Raw genomic sequence first — 16,928 nt, 5'->3', positions numbered from 1 at the left:
CTTGGGATTAGACCCAGGCAATGCATTTTGGCAGCTGGTCTCAAATGTGAGGGCGGCCCTGCTTGAGCCCCATCTCAGTGGGTAGGTGAGGCTGGAGTTCCTGCTGTGGTGGCCTCTCTTCATGTTCTGGTTTGGATATGAAAGGTCCCCAAGAGCTTGTGTGTTGAGGGCTTGGTTTCCATGGCAACAGGATTCAGAGGTAGGACCTTGGGAGGTGATTGGATTTTGAGGGCTCTGGCCTTATTCACAGACTAATCCACCAAGGGATTGATAATTCAATAGATTATTGGGAGGCAGTGGTGGAAGCCTAACCAGAGGAAGCAGGTCCTTGGGGTGTGCCCTTGAAGGCTCTGTTGGCATAAAATAAGCACTTACTATATAATGTCTGCAAATATTGAGGGTGACTGGGCCAGCAAGATAGCTCAGCAGTTAAGGCACCTGCTTAGGGCTGGGGATACAGCTCAGCGGTGTAAGGGCCCACCTGGCAAGTGCAAGGTCCTGAGTTCAATCCTCAGTACTGCAAAAAGAAAACAAACAAACACCTGCTTAGGCAAGTGCACAGTGACTGCAGTTCAGTCCCCAGCACCTCATGCTGCACCAGCCCCGCCCTCGGAGCAGGCTAAGCCGGCCACCAAAAAATAAATGAATAAATAAATGGAGGGTGAGCTCCTTTTATATAAAAAATCCAAAGCATAAAGCGCAAAATAAAAGTAAGTCACAGGAAGCAGGTGATGGATCCTTCTCCAATGGGAAAAAGAGCAAGAGATGGAGGGAGGGTAAAGGACGGGAAAGGGAAAGGCATAAAAATGAATAATTTAGACCCCCACAAGGAATGTAAACGTACTTCAAACATATGCTAAAAAAAAAAAAAAAGGGGCTGGAGAGATAGCTCAGTCGAATAAGCGCATGCCTGGCAAGCACAAGGGGCTGAGTTCAATCCCCAGTTCTACCAAAATAAAAAGAACCCATGACAAGAAGACTAAGATGGGGAGAGAACTAAAGATTAAAAAGAATTAAGATGCATTCTTCCACATACCATGAATGTCATCACTGTGCTGCAGACATACTACCAGAAACACAGTTTAGAGTTGGAAACTTCACCAAGCCTAAGTGGGTCACCATCGCCCTCTTCTAGCGGGGTTGGGGTATCTTAGCCTCAATGCCTCCATTCTGTGGAATCCAAGCCTGCTCCCGGCCCACCCCCAGCCCCTGCAGCAGCTCCTTCCTGGGCTTTGGTGGCATGACCAGAAAGCAGCCCAGTCCCTCCCGATCCCCAGGGGACACACGGAAAGTGCCTGGCACTTGGTGACTGCTCAGGAGACATTAATCCCTGCTTGAGCCAACACTGACACTCCACAGGGGACCCAGCAAGGCTCAGAGTGCCTCTCCTCCCTCATCTCTGAGATGCTCAGGACATACCTGGCAGCCCTAGGACAAGTGCTAGCACCGACCTGGGTGAGAGGAGGCCTCCAGGGAGCCCCTCAGGGCCCAGGCTGCAGGCACGGTCACAGCACAAGTCCCAGGCCAGCTCCTAAGGAGATGGCTGCGCTGGACAGGAAGTCATCTGCTCCTGCCCTTCCCTGTCCCAGAGCACCCATAAACCAGCCACATGCACACCCTTCAGACTTCACAGCTGTTTTTATTATTAATATTATCTTCTCCTTTAAGCATCCCTTTAAGGGTGAAATGAAATCCAACCATTTACAGAGAAAATGATTTCAGAATATACATATCGATTTTCCTTTACAAAAAAAATATTATTATTGGTGTCCTTAAATTATACATTTCCTAGGGCCCTGCCTTCTGCGGGGGAAGTCCCATGTCCCCACGCTGACTCTCCACTGTCCCCAAAGCTCTCCTGTGCCTGCCTCCCGAACTGACGTGACCACGTGTGGCCGAGGCCAGCTGCATGCTGGCACGTAGAGGCCTTCTTGGGGCTACAGGTTCCCAGGAAAGACATCTAGAAACGGTGAGAGGGCATCAGTGAATGTGTTCCAGTGGTTTAGTTTTCTTTTAGGTGTGGGGGTGGCCCCAGCACTACCCCTTCTCAGTGTGGGCTGTGGTTTTGTGGGAAACTCCTCCACCCTGCACCCGGCCTCCCTCTGCCCCCTCACCACTGGTCTGAATCCCCGCAGGCCTGGGCCACTGCCACGTCCTTCCCTGCCTGAGGCCTGCCTGCCACAGCTGCTCAGAGGTCAGCTCCCAACACCGCACCATACCCACGCTGGTCATGTCCTCCAACTATCCTGACCCATCGGGCATCCATTTCCCCAGTGAACCACTCGGAAAAAGCCCCACTGGAGCTGGGGTGTGGGTGGAAGGACAAAGCCGGGTCCCAAAGAGGTTGAGAGGATAGAGGGCTCTCATTTCTGACTGGAAGACACACAGACAGACAGACAGACCCTGCATCCCTTTCATCTTGCTCTCTCGGCTCCCAAGTGGCTTCCGGCCTCAGTCAGCCTGAGGAGCCACAGGATTTGTGGCCAGGCTCTAGGACCTGGGAAAGAGGATACCCGGGCCGGACTCCCACTCCCACACACAGGCATCTATGTACAGGGACACATCAATACAGACATGTACAAATACACACCAAGCATGCACCCATGCCCATAAATATACACGCACGCACAGAAACGGACCATTCCACAGGCAGCCTCCACATACTGGCCTCAAACCTCTGGGGGGATCCAGGGAAGGGTACTCTGTCCTGGTCATACATCTATCACTGCCACATCACTCGGCCCTAGGGAGACGGGAGAGGAGCAGGAGCAGGCTCCTACAACTAAAGCAGTCATTTCTACGCCTCCCCCAGACACTTGCTTGTCACCCTGTTCACTCTCTTCTCCTTCACTGACAGATCTCCCAAGTTGAGGCCCGGCATAAGGCAAGTTTCCCAGGTGCCCCTGCAGCTCTCTTTATGTGATCTTGTGACTGGGTCCCAGTCAATGAAAGGTCATCAGAAGTAATGGTGCCAGTAACAAAAAGGGTGTTTTGCATGTCCTTGCCTTTCTCTGCTCTGAGATGCATGAGTGACAGCAAGACATGGCGCAGCCACTCTGCATCCAGAACTGGAAGATGTGAGCGAAGGAAAGTAGAGCTGCCCTGCTGGGCCCAGACCAGGCCCCGCCAGGCAATTGAATTGGAAACAAGCTTTCGTCTTGCACAAACTTCTGTATTTCACAGTCTCTTACTTAACAGCAGCTTAGAATCTACTCCAACAAATAACATTCCCCACCCACAAGGCAAACTAAGGAATGGATTGACATAGAACTGGCCTTAATGTCCCTTCTTGGGCCTAGGAGAGCCCCGTGGCTCCTTCCTGGCCCCCAGTCAGCCCCAAGGAGTGGCCTAAGTGTGATTCCACCAGGGGTAGCGGTGAGTTTGGGTGGTGGGTGCCAGCTGGAGGGTGTGATGAGGAAGAGGCAGAAAGTTAAAGGGTCACATGTCCATCTTCACCTTCCTATGCCCCAGGCCACACATGCCACCTCTGGATGTCTGTACAGCCTCCAGCACCCACCCTACCCTGAGAACTGGATTCCTAGGGACCCTGCAAGCAGCAGTAGGGCAGGCAGCCCACACGGCAATATAGAGTAAGAAGGAACATCAAGGCCAGGTTTGAAACTGGAAGGGGGAATCCCCAGTTTCAACAGGAGCCTGACAGCCTTGGGCCCTGTCCTCCCAGCTTGCTGATGTGGAGCAGTGGGCAGGGCCTCCTCCTCCTCTGGGCCAGCACTTCTGAGGGGAACAGGCAGTGTCATCCACACCCTCTCTCTGCTGGATGATCCCCTTGCTCCTGTTCCAGAATATTTCTTTATAGAGCTGGACCTGCTGGCATGTTCCCTTCCCCACTGCAGGTCCAGAGCCCCATGATGTCAAAGTGGGCTTCCTGGCACCATTCACAGCCCCATGGGGTGGCCCTGGAGGCTCCCACAGGCTCCTCCCCATCCCTGGGATCCAACATGCTCTCTCCAGTGGCACCTCCTGGCCACAGCACTCCTGGTAGCAAAAGGCTGCATAGATGTCTGGGCTTGCTCCCTTTTCCTGGCAGCAAGGGAGGTGTTTGTTTTGTTTTGTTTAACTGAAAAACCTAACCCTTGAGATGAACAAGGGCTTGAGTAGCGAAAAGCCTACCTACCCAGTCCTGGTCTCTCAAGAACCCCAAGTTGGCAGGAAGAGGCTGAAGGCAACCAGAGGTAGCCACCACCCACCCAGCCAGAGGCTCTAGAGATTCCGCAGGCTCAGCCTTCAACCCCATCCAGCTTGTCTCTGGCTGCTGGTGGCCTGCCCTCTGGGCCCTTATTCCTTTGCCCACCATCCACCACAGTGCTCTTGGGCTCCTGGTAGGGGTTGTCCAGCAGGTAGCGGAACTGGTTGTAGTTCTTGAGTAAGTACTTGGGGGCATACATGTGCTCGCTGGGGTCCGCAGGTGGGTACTCCTGCTGTGTGCCATCAAACCAGCCGCCAGTGCGGATCAAGCTCCGGATGTAATTGAGGTCCCGCTTGTCCTCGTAGTCACCCCAACGGGGAAAGTCACCGTTCTGAGCAGACACCAGCTTGAAATAGATGCCCTCGGGCGTAAAGCACCAGGAGCAATGCCAGCCAGCAAAGTGCAGGGGGCTGCCCAGCGACCACTGCACCAGGATGTGGCCCGTGCGGTTTTCGTACTGGCGGAAGTTGGGCATGGTGTAGTACTGGCGGCGGCGCAGGCGGATGCCATCCAACCCATACACGGCCTGCAGCATGTCCACTGTGCAGCCCGACACCACCTCCAGGGTGCCCGGCTGCTTCCAGAAGAAGCCATAGAGGGACTTGCGCATGTGGAAGGCAAAGGGCTCCGTCCAGCCGTCGTAGAGCTTGAGGAAGAGCACACCGTCGCGCGCGGGTATCTCGTCCGCATCATCGATGATGAAGACGTCGTCCGGCCGCAGGTTGCGCAGCCGGGAGACGCCGTCCTGGGTCAGGAAGGTGCGCAGGTAGTCGTCTGCGATCCAGCCGTCCTGCCGGCCGCCGGGGGGAAAGTGGTCCAGGAAGACGTAGAGCACCTTGTGGCGGATGTACTCGAAGGTGCCGTTGGTTAGCATCTCCCGGAACTTGAGCGGCCGCGGCTCGCCGTAGGCGGTGAAGTTGGACTCGCACACCACGAAGGCGTCCACCACGTCGCCCAGCTCATGGAAGCGCACGTCCAGCAGGTCGAACTCGTGGTTGATGTTGATGGCATTGATGACGCGCCGCGGAACCTCCCTGGGCACCAGGCGCTCCTTGGTGGGCAGGTTGGAGTACTGCACCACGGTGGGCACTCCGCAACTGGGTCCGTGCCAGCCAGGCAGGCACACGCACTCCACCCACTTGCGCCGTGCAGCCCGGTTGCTGCCGGCGCGCTCCCTAGCGCTCAGCACGTGTCGCGGGGGGCGCCGCACGGTACCCCGGGCTCCCAGGGAGCTGTCAGCCCCCTCGGGCTTCTCCTCTGGCCGCCCCAAGGGCGGCTTCTCCAGCATCTTAGTACCTGGTTTGAAGCAGATGCCTCCAGCTTTGGTGCGCACGAAATACTCCGTGGTGTCCTCGGGCAGCACGAAGTCCACCCGGTGGAGCGCCTCTGAGGCCTTGCTGGGTGACAGCGGCTGCAGCAGGGGCGAGTGAGAGTAAAGAGGGGTTCGCAGCAGGTCGGGACCACCCGGCTCGGGGCTGGTCTGGGGTGTGACGGGGGCATTGTTCCAGAAGAAGCTGGACACGAGGTTAGGACTGAGGGAGGCCAGTTCCCGAGGGAAGGTGACGTAAGACAGGGTCTTAAAGAAGTGCAGGAAAGAGATGAGGCAGAGGCCGGCCATACAGAACATGAGGAAGAGCTTGTAGCGTCTCATCTTCATCCTGTGGGAAAGCGATAGCAAAATGTCAGGAACCCTGAGGTACTTCTCCAGGGTTATGCTGCCTGCCTGTAATCCCAGCACTCAGGAGGCTGAGAAAGGATCATCAGGAGTTCGAGGCCAGCCTGAACTAAATAGCAAGACCTTGTCTCAAAAAATAACTCCCAAAATAACTTGAAATTAGAGTTAGGGGTCCAGCGCCTCAGAGCCTTTGCTGCCACCACCTCATCTGAGAAGGTCCTGCATGAAGCCCCCCACTTCCTGCTCCCAAGTTTCCTGGAAGCCCCAGCAGGCACTGCCTCCAGTGCCCCAGCCCTTTCCCCAAAGACTCCCAGCTCCAAGCACTTCTCTAGCCTGAGATCCACCTGGCTGTGCCACCAGCTGCATGGCTACAAGAAAAATGTGTCCTGAGGGCCAGCCAAATAGCTCAGCGGATTAAAGCACCTGCAAGCAGGCACAGGGCCAGGTTCAATCCCAGGCCTGCCATGCCAGCCCCCCTCCAGGGCACGGTGAGACAGCAATTGAGACTGGGCCTGGCGGCCTGTACCTGTAATCTCAGCACTTGGAAGGCTGTCAACTGAAGAATCACTATGAGTCCGATTTAGTAGCGAGACCCTGAACACACTGTAGACCCTTCCCTAAAATACAGAAAGAGGGCTGGAGAGATGGCTCAGTGGTCTAAAGCACCTACTTAGAACAAGCTTAGCAAAAGCATCAGGGACCGCGGTTCGATCCCCCAGCACCACATGCCAGCCAGCCCCGCCCCCTGGTGGGCTGAACTGGCCACACACACACACCTCTCTCTCTCTCTCTCTCTCTCTCTCTCTCTCTCTCTCTCTCTCTCTCAAATAAATAAATAAATAAATAAATAAAATACAGAAAGAAAAAGAAAAATGTGTCCTAGAAAAACTCAATCCAGGGCAGCTCTCCTGCCTTGGGGAGCTTGGAGACCCTTGTGGGTCTATTCCCTGCACGCCAGTTGAGTCAGGGTTCTGTCCTTTTGGGGGACCCACTGATTTTTTTTTTTTTTTTTTTGAGACAGGGTCTTGCAATGCAGTGCAAGCTGGCCTTGAACTCACTTATGCAGCCCTGGCTTGCCTAGAACTCCTGGCAATCCTGCTGCCTCAGCCTCCCAAGTCCTGGGATTATAGGTGTGTGTCACCAAACCCAGCAGCAAACATTCCCAGTGTTTTCACTGGAAAAAAAAAAAAAAAAATGCACACCTTTCCAGAGAACACATTTTAAAAATGAAATGAAGTAAAGTTTCCCCTCCATTAGGCCCTGCTCCACACCAGCCTGAGCTCCAGGCATAAACAATCGGAGGGGCACCCCTGCTTTCCTTGTGCTGCAATCATATCAGACACGAAGTTCATTCACATTGTTTTCCTCAATCAATGACAGATTGCAAAGATATTCCTATCACTGAAAACAAACCTCCCATTTCCTTTTAAATCCCACATCGTAGTACCCCATGGTGATTCTGAATAAATCACTCTTCATGAGTATGTATGATATAGCCATTTCCTATTTGTCTACAAAGTTTATCAATTATTTTATGGCTCTGCAGTGGGAGATACTTGCATATTCTTTTTCTCTGATTGGAATAAACTGTTAATTAGAAAATGTGTGGGCCCAGGGAAATAGCTCAGTAGAATAAGCTCTTGCCTGGCAAACGCAAGGGCCTGAGTTCAATTCCTGGTTCCACCAAAAAAAAAAAACAAAAAACAAAAAAAAGAATATGTGTTATCTGAAGAGTTGCAAGGATAATACAGGATCCCTTGTACCCCCCTCTCAGCTTCCTACCCCCATGCTACATGGGTCGCAAGAAGGAAACGGACGCCAGCAGTCACGGTGAGCCGAACTCCATGCTTTATTGGGATTTTTGCTCTGGAGCATTTTTGGTGCTGGAGCTGGAACTCAGGCCCTGGAAGACGCTGACACTGTACCCCTGGGCCACACCCCAGCCAAGAGTGCACTTACCTTGTGACCAAGTTTGTGTAGGACACAGCACTTCTGATAGGGCAGGTAGGCCTGGTTACACCATCTTACTAACGAGAAAAAAGCTGGCAGGACTGAGTGACATCAGCAATTTCTGGGGTCAAGAAGATGCGCTGGGTCATAAAAGGCTGAGATAAGAAATCTGGTCACTGGCGCCTGGCACCATCCTTCCTCCTAGAACATTCTGTGCTTACATTCTGTACTTCTGTGGCTTGTGCTTCTCTGGGTCATCTGAGTCCCCTCCTGCCACGCTTCCCCTCACCTAGCTGAAGGCACCAGGGGCGAGTGGACACACACTCAGCTTCAAACTGCCATGGTCTTACACACTTTTCTCACCATACAAAATCTGTATCCACATCTGTGACGTGGGTACAAAGTTCCTGGTGTGCTCAGGTGTCAGACGTTGAGGACCATCTCATCCAACAATTTTTTTTTGAGGGGGGGGTGGAACTGGAGATTGAACCCGACCCTTGTGTTTGCCAGGCAAGTGCTTATTCTATTGAGCTATCTCCCTGGCCCCTCATCCAACAATTTGGAGGTGCCACCAGGTCACAGGTGCTTCAGGGACCCATCTGAAGTTGCAAAGCTGTGGGGGGCACTTTTGCTTCTGAGATCCTCATGGGGCCACCGTGGTGAAGAGCGGCAGTGTAAGAGTCAAGTTGCTAATCCTGAGGGACAGGGCTGTGCCCACCTCCTCTAGCGATACCCCACAAGCTGCCCAAAAGTGCTGTCAGCTGACTGCGGGCAGAGGACGCTGGGTGTGGGAGATGGACCTCTGCTAAATGCCAGCTGTCCAGGGCAGAGGTGGGGTGGGTCCTCACCGGATTTGGGGTGCCAGGGCTGCTCCCTGGCGACATTAGGAAGTGGGTCCCCTGGGCTCCTTTCTCTGTGCTAGTAAAGGCCTAGCAAGGTGAGACCAATCAGATCAGGTCAGCAGCATGAACAGATGGGGACTAGGACAGGCTGCACCCCAAGGTCTACATAGGAATCTCCAGAGTGACACCTACTGTGGAAAGGGCAGGGGCTGAGGCTGCCATTCAGACAAAATCCTGGGGGTGGGCTGGTGAGATGGCTCAGTGGTCTAAAGCACCTACTTAGAACAAGCTAAGCTTAGCAAAGCACAGGGACCGCGGTTCAATCCCCCAGCACCACATGCCAGCCAGCCCCGCCCCCTGGTGGGCTGAGCTGGCCACACACAAAAATAAATAAATAAACAAATAAATAAATAATTAAAAAAAAAATCCTGGGGGGCAGGGAGACAGTAAGCCCAAGGCAAGAGCAGTGAGGAATGCCCTGCCTGGTGTGCAGATCTCTGTAGACCTACTGAGGTCAGACTGACCTTGCCACCCCTGGGCTCCCTGGCCAGGCTGGCTTTGTGGGTATCTGTACCCTCCCAAGCACTGGCTCCTCAGTGCCTGGAGCCCCACTGAATCTGGCTTGCTGCTGAGAATCATGGACCCAAACACATAGACCTCCCTGCTCAGGCTCCTGCAGTGGGCTCAAGAGCTCAGGTAAGCCAGCCCAGATTAAGTCACCAGTGCTCCAAAGGCCCCATTTTAGGGGGGCGGGGGATATAGCTCAGTGGCATAAGCACCTACCTGGCAAGTGCAAGGTCCTGAGTTCAATCCCCAGTACCGGGAAAAAAAAAAAAAAAAAGGACCTCATTTTTTTTTGGCTCTTGCACTTACAGACTCGTGTATTATTACTACTATTACTAATATTTTCTTTCTTGTTTTTAGATTTTTTTAAAATTTTATTTTAGGGAAGGTTCTACAGGGTGTTTAGGGTCTCACTACTAGATCTGACTCGTAGTGATCCACCTGTTTATAGCCTCCCAAGACCTGGGATTACAGCCATGTGCCACCATGCCCAGTCTCAATCATTTGTCTCAGCACACCCCAGGGGCAGGGCCGGCACGGCAGGCCCAGGGATTGAACCCCCAGCCCCTGCGTCTGCTTGCAGGCGCTTTAATCTGTTGAGCTATTTGGCCGGCCTTTGTTTTTAGATTTCTGAGACAGGAGTTCACAATGTAGTTCATGCTGGCCTTGAACAAGTGACACATCCTGCCTCAGGCTCCTGAGTCCTGAGATTATGGGAGTGTAGTGCCACACTGGGCTTTGTCTGCTTTTCAAGGTTTATTCTCCTCAGTCAAATTCCTTTTACCTTGGCAAATGCTTCAATACACTCTCTTCCTGAGGCAGCATACAAATAAAATGGAACAAACTGTCACTGACACCCAGGACCCAGTACTGCCTCCCAGCCCCCCAGGGAGGTTTCTGTAACCACTCTGCTTTTACAGATGGGAACACCAAGACCAGAAAAAATGACAAGACTTACCCCAAAGGACAGCATGCCGATGGCTGAGCTAGGACTTGCATATGAGTCTGGTCCCCAAGCCAGTCAGGTGGCCCAGTCGTTTACAAAAGTTACAGAAGCACACTGGGTCCCAGCAGGCAACATCTGCCTCAATAGAGTATCACGGAGAAGCCCTCAGGTTGACAATAACCGCCAGTGGGGCCAGGGAGATAGCTCAGTGGCATAAGCACCAGCCTGGCAAGCCCAAGGTCCTGAGTTTGATCCCTGGTGCCAAAAACAAACAAAGACAATAACCACCAATGACGGTTATAAGTCAGCTGTGTGTTGCATTAGGACCATGAGCTCACAGGAAGCAGGGCCCTCTCACCCATTTTACAGGTGAGAAAACTGAGGCTGGAGGGATGACGTACGTAGCTTACACAATGTCAGGTACACCTACTCAGAATGAGATTTGGTTCCACAAAGGCACTGATGGGACCCCAGCCAGTGGCAATGCTTTCCTGAGCCCCTCCATCTGCCATATTCAATGCATCTGGGATGGCAGGGGCCTCTGAGGAGTCCACCTGTCACCGTAACACTCAGCACAGAAGAGGCACAGTTGTGCTTCTCTTACACAGCACCCCACAGGAGCTCACCCAGCCTGCACTGGTCACCCACTCGGCAAGGGCTTCCTTATTGCCCACTGCATCGGCATCTCGCTGGCCCAGGGGACGCCGGGGGTCAAGCTGACCCTCACCCTTGCCCTCAGGGAGGCTGTGACAAACTAAAACTAAATGAGTCAAACAGTACTTTTGAAAGAGCCCTGCAGCTAGATGTGGCGGCACGTGCCTGGAATCCCAACATTTGGTAGGCTGAGGTAGTCCTAAGGAAAAACAGACAGAGCAAAGGTTCAGTGTAAGCAGGGTGGGAGGGCAGGGCAGGCTTTCCGAGAAGATAACTAACTATGGTGCTTGGTTTGGGAGGTCTAGTGCAGTGGCCACGCGTTACTGCCTAGCATGCCTGTGAGGTGTCCCTGGAGACAGAGGCATCTGTGGTGGACATGAGGGGATCCAGGGCAGAGGAAGGACAGTGCTTCTGTGTCCTTCTGCCTTTGGACAACAGAACTCCGGGCTTTAACTCAGTAACCCTCACTGCTACATCCACGGGTATAGACCACCAGGTTCAAATCCCAGCCCTGCCAACTCCTGCATGGCCTTGAGCAAGTTAATCTCTCCTGTATAGCTCCACTTATCATCAGAGTGAAAGTTGGATAAAGATCCACACAGCACACAATACCCCCAACTGCCCCTTTTGCTATTCTCCAGCCTGGCACAGGAGAGGATGCCCATAGGAACACAAAGCAGCACAAAAGCTCGGAATGGAGCCAGCCAGATAGCTTGACAGATTAAAGAGCCTGCTTAGGGCCAGGGGTTCGATCCCCAGCCTGCCATGCCGCCCCCAGCGTTTGGGAGGCTGAAATCAGGAGGATCACTACAAATCCGATCTGTGTAGTGTGTAGTGAGACCCCGTACTAAATACATATAAAAATAAATACATAAATAAAGGCTCAGAATGGTGCTCTGCTGTCTGGTCTCACAGCAGTTAGGAGCAGCGCCTCAGGCAACACCAAGCCTGGGAGGCAGATACAAGCGGGGGAAAAATCATCACCCCACCCCCACCCCCACCCCCACCCTCCACCCGGCCAGGGCTCCAGGAAGGGAGGACTGGAGGCTCCCTGAGAGGCAACCGCAAAGGACAATGTCCACATCCAGCTAGGTTGTACTCAAGGCCAGGGGCCTGTATATCCTGAGTGGGTGGAGGTGACAGGCACAGGCCAAGTGCTTCCTGGAGACACGATACAGCAGGCAAAGGCTGGGCCAGGGCTGCAGCTACACCTCAGAAGCTGAACTGAGAGATTGTCTCCTCTCTCCCCTTGTCTGGAAAGACAGACTGACAAATAGATGAGAAAAGATGAGGGAAGTGGCTCGCATGGCTATGTCGACAGAGAGGTCCCATGGTGGACTGTCCACTCGCTGAAGAGTCCCGGGTGCCTGTGGGGTGGCTCAGTCCAAAGCCCAGGCATCAAGACCAAGGAAGCTGGTGGTGCAACTCACAGATGCAGGCCAGAGGGCTGAGAACTCGGCGGGGGGTCCCTGGTGTTAAGTCAGGAAGTCCCAAGGCCAGAGAGCTTGGAGTTCTGACATCCAAGGGCAGAGATGTCCCAGCTCCAGGTCACAGGAGAAATGCGCACTTCCTCTGCATTCTTGTATGCTTAGACCCCAGGTGGTTGGATGATTCCTCACCCTGAGGGTGGGTCTTCCCCACCCCCATTCCACCACTCACACCCTGTCATCCAGTGACACTCAGTCACTGAGTGACTTCCCAGATACTCAGAAGTTACACATGGCCCCTGCTCTAGCTGTTCCTCAACCCAGCCAGGGTGACACCTAAAATTGACCATCACAATGACCCAGTCATGACCTCAGAGGCATAGCTCAAGCTGAGTGCAGCCAGGTATGCTCTGGAGACTGTGACTGAGGACTGTGCAAGCCCCAAAACTGGGTGCAATGGCGCACCCCTGTAATCCCAGCACTGGGGAGGCTGAGACAGGAGGATTACTGCAAATCTGATCTGCATACAAGACCCTGTACAAAAAAAAAAAAAAAAGGAAGGAAGGAAAAAGGAAGCAAGGAAAGAAGGTCAGGAGAGAGGCTGTATTGTCACCCAGGAACAAGGCCGAGACAGAATTAGAAATGATATGGTTGGGCTGGGAAGATGGCTCAGTGGAGTAAGCCCTTCCCTGGCAGGCGCACGGACCTGAGTTCAATCCCCGGTTCCACAAAAAAAAAAGAAATGATATGGTTGAAGGTACAGCCCAACCTCCACGCAGGAGGACAGGGAAGGCACTGTGAGGCTGGATCAGGGAAGACACCCGCCAACAGTGATGATCATTCCCCCTTGGCACTAAGGACAGTGGAGAAGCAGACAGCTGTGGTCTGTGCCTTGGGGGCCACGTCTGGCTGGGAGAAGCAGGAATGGCTTCCCTAAGGGGAACGGCCCTGGCAACACCAGAACGGCATGGCTGATTTTCCAGGAAGGGGGAACCAAGAATTAGCAACAGCCAGGAGGCAGGAAGGTGAGGGCCACACAGAGAACAGATGGCAATGACCTCAGAGGCTGGAGGGTGGGGGTAGGGAAGAAAGTACAAATGCCAGGTACATACTCTGGTTTCTCTTCAGATTGTATAAATCTTTCGCCTTTTACAAATGCCAGGTACAGCCGCAGAAAGGAGGTCAGAGGTATCTGGATGGAATTCTTGGGCACTGTACCCTAGTAGCCTCCAGCCTGGACACCCACGACCCAATTTCCTCAGACAAGGGAAACACAGGCTGTCTGCCACAGGTCCCCCTACCCTGGACAACACCTGCCAAGCAACCCCTACTGGGGAAGTCCATGGCGGGTCACCTTAGAAGCTGCCCATAAGTGCCGGCCCCACAATCAGACGAAGTAGTGTTGGTGGGGACTGGCTATCCCTGGCGCACCTTTCTCCCCTTTGCCTTTAAAATATAACTTCATTAGGGGGACTATAAAGCAAATCAGAAAGCAGGCTAAAAGAAATAGGCTCCCTCCTGCCATCGGGACCTGCCCTGGCCTGTGTTCTGGCATCCTGCCTGGCCCCCGCACCTCTGTGCTGGAACGGAGCATCTCTACGGATTTCCTGCCAGCTTCGGGACAACATGCATTTTTCTCTATCAAGCTCTGTCCTTCTCTGCACTAGAGGACAGGAGCCAGAGCCCTGGGGACTTTGCTGTCCTTGCTCCTTCTCGTCCACCCCCAGAACTGACATACGTCTGACAGAGAACACGCCCCAGCTTGGGAACAAGGGAATGGGGCCACCGTATCATGGGAAGGATCCCACACATACACACACACAGCCCTCCCAGGAGACTGTCAGCCTCTCTGAACCACTTTGGGAACTCAATGTTCCTTTGGCAAAATGGGCAGGTTAAGCTGGCCAAGAGGGTCCCACAGCTAGGCCCCCTCTCGGGACCTGGCAGTGACTGTGGGCACTCGCCAGAAGTCCCAGCAGGATGCTGGTCATTCACCCAAAGAATGTGAGCAAGTCGCCCTCCATGCCCCATCACAAGTGCCTAGAGGACCATGGTATCTGTCACTTCCCTCCAGCGGTGGTGGGTTCAGATCACCAGCTTGTGCTCCTGTGTGACTCCAAACCCTCCCACAGCAGCCTTAGGAGAACCTGGTTTCTGGGCCTCTAACCTTGAGGTTTTAATCTGACTAGGGCTTGTCCCAACAGGGTCACTTTACACAGCCATAACCCCCTGCTGAGCTCTCCAACTCTTCCAAGCCATCTCATTGGAAAAAGTAGAGCACAAGTGAAAAGACAGAGTTGTCCCCCAGGTCCCTGCTGTGAGAATGAAGCTTGTGTGGAATGCGGCCTCATCCAGTCTCTGGCTCTAGGGCAGGCGAGTCACGTGTTTCTGATAGACTGACAGAGATAGAGGTACCCAGGTAGTCCTGATAAATAAGTGAATGAATGAATGAATGAATGAATGAATGAATGAATGAGTCCAGCCCCTGCCTGGGACTCATTTTCCACATAATGGGGCCAGCATCATTTTGGCGACATGGCCTGCGGTTCCTGAGATACCCATCACACTAGAGAACTACGCATCTTGTCCCGTTTGTGTCCTAACAATGAGTTATGATCACGGGCCTGGGCAGTAGTCAATGAGGTGTCTTCCTGCTCCTTCGCCTAAGTCAGCCAATCTGTGTCCTTTTGGGAAATGACCCTCCCATCCCCTCCCTACAATCACCAAATATTTAAGAAATCTTTATCAATGCCAGACATAGAACCAGTCCCCAGCACGGGCCCAGCCCTTCCTGTCATTGGCACACACCCCTCACAAACATGGTCCTTCTGGGATGGCCACTACCATTCCCTCACCATGATTCTCCCGGCCCAAGTGCTGCCCTCCAGGTAACAAGAGAACCACCAGCCAGGGCTCTGCAGGGGATCGAGCGCCAGGGTCACAGCTAACCCAGAACTGGCCCCTAGGAAGAGGCAGCACTTCGGTGCACAGTAAAAACTCTGGGAGTTGTGGGAGCAGCATGGTGTGTGAACAACGTAACCAGGAACAGAGGTGGAGCACAGGTGGGGAGCAGGGGTCTCCTAGGGCAGTAGTGAGGCCTTCATGAGCTGGGCAGTAGTTCTTGGAGTCCACAAGTCTTGCAAACTCCAGGGTAGCTCTGTGTGTGTGTAGTATTGGGGTCTCATTAAGTTGCTAAGTTGCCCAGGCTGGCCTTGAACTTGAAATCCTCCAGCCTCAGCCTCCCGTAGGGCTGGATCACAGGTATGCGCCACAACTGGCTTAGAAGAGAATTTTTCAAACCCCAGGTTCCAGCCCTGCTATGGTAGGATGCTGATGCGAAGAGGCTGAGGGCCTGGGGAGTGTGCATGTTCGAGGTTTCCAGAGATAATGGGAAGGAAGGGCCGGGAAGATAGCTCCGTAGAATAAGCACTTGCCTGGCAAGGGCAGAATCCTGAGTTCAATCCCTGGTACCGGGGGGAAAAAAAAAAATTGTGAAGTGAGATAATGGGAAGGAAGGCAGTTGCATGAGGACCAGGAAGCTGGAGGCAGCTGTGTTGGGAGCTCAAAGCTCCAAAAACAGGCCCCCCAGGACCCCTTGGGAAGAGAAGGACTTGGTCTAGTGGCCGAGGAGGCCAGACAGGCAGCCCTGACAGGCTTGGGAATCCCAGAACCAAACCTTCTGACTGTGAGCCCCCAATTCTAAGCATCCCCAAACTGCGGGGGGGGGGGATAAAAATAGCACCCCCACGCAGGATGCAGCGAGGGTCATGCAGTCTCTGGCCCTCACCCAGCACACAGTAGGTGCTCCACAAGCCCAAGCGTGTTACTACAACTTGACTCGGAGGTGGAGGTGGGGAGAAGCACCCTGAAAGCCACCCCTCAGCATCTACAGCCAGAGGCCCAGAGACACGGAGGACATCTCTTCCTAGCTCAGAACGCTGGCTCTGGGCTTGCCAAGCAGGCGCTGCACTGCTCAGCTGTATCCCCAGCCTTAGGCTATTCCTTCTGGAAAGTTCCCAGGCAGCGGGAAGCAGGCCACTGAGGAGATCCATGCATCTGCACAGGCTGCTACCTCCCCTCCTGCCCCTCACCCGTTCACCCCTGGGGATTTCCACTTCGGTGAGAACCAAAGATTGGAGCCAAATAAGCTCTAAGTTGTTTTTGTTTTTGTTGGTTTTTTGGTGGAACCGGGGACTGAACTCAGACCCTTGCACTTGCCAGGGAAGTGTTTATTCTACTGAGCCATCTCCCCGGCCTGGTTTTTTTGTTTTTTGTTTTTTTTGTGGAACTGGGAATTGTACTCAGGCCCTTGCGTTTGCAGGCAAGTGCTCCAGTTTTGTTTTTTTTAATTTCATGTATTTGGTACAGGGTCCCACTATGCAGCCTGAACTCATAGTGATCCTATCTTCAGCCTCCCCAGCACTGGGATCACAGGTATGTGCCATCATGCCTGGACTCAGTGGGGGCTCAGCACGCCCACGGGCGGGGCCAGTGTAGCATGTGGTGCAGGGAATCGAACCCCAGTCCCTGAGCGTGCCTAAGGAGGCACTTAGTCCACTGAAATATCTCACTGGCCCTCTAAGTTCTTAAAACAATGAAGAAATTAGGTGTGAATTATTTCTATTTTCCCAACTTTTTTTTTCATTTTCACAATTTTATTTTT

At 53.4% G+C, this 16,928-nt stretch overlaps 1 protein-coding gene across 8 annotated transcripts in view; it reads right to left on the bottom strand.

The window, feature by feature from the left end:
* Positions 1–4,019: 4,019 nt before the first annotated feature.
* Mgat3 (mannosyl (beta-1,4-)-glycoprotein beta-1,4-N-acetylglucosaminyltransferase) overlaps positions 4,020–16,928 on the bottom strand; it is an 18,735-nt gene continuing 5,826 nt past the window's right edge. For 2 of the 8 annotated variants that reach the window (XM_023718990.1, XM_004634636.2), the window contains exon 2: positions 4,020–5,865. In XM_023718990.1, coding sequence (XP_023574758.1) covers positions 4,239–5,864 — 1,626 coding nt within the window. In that variant the 5' untranslated portion in view covers position 5,865 and the 3' untranslated portion in view covers positions 4,020–4,238. Of the gene's footprint in view, positions 5,866–7,329; positions 7,549–7,841; positions 7,973–10,196; positions 11,547–12,268; positions 12,582–16,928 lie in introns of those variants that run through there. The other 6 variants (XM_023718989.1, XM_023718988.1, XM_023718987.1 and 3 more) reach the window with 6 other exon arrangements.

The sequence above is a fragment of the Octodon degus genome, unplaced genomic scaffold (genome assembly GCF_000260255.1).
Source record: "Octodon degus isolate 3935 unplaced genomic scaffold, OctDeg1.0 scaffold00064, whole genome shotgun sequence".
Taxonomy (NCBI): domain Eukaryota; kingdom Metazoa; phylum Chordata; class Mammalia; order Rodentia; family Octodontidae; genus Octodon; species Octodon degus.
This window is presented reverse-complemented; position numbering and strand designations above follow the sequence as displayed.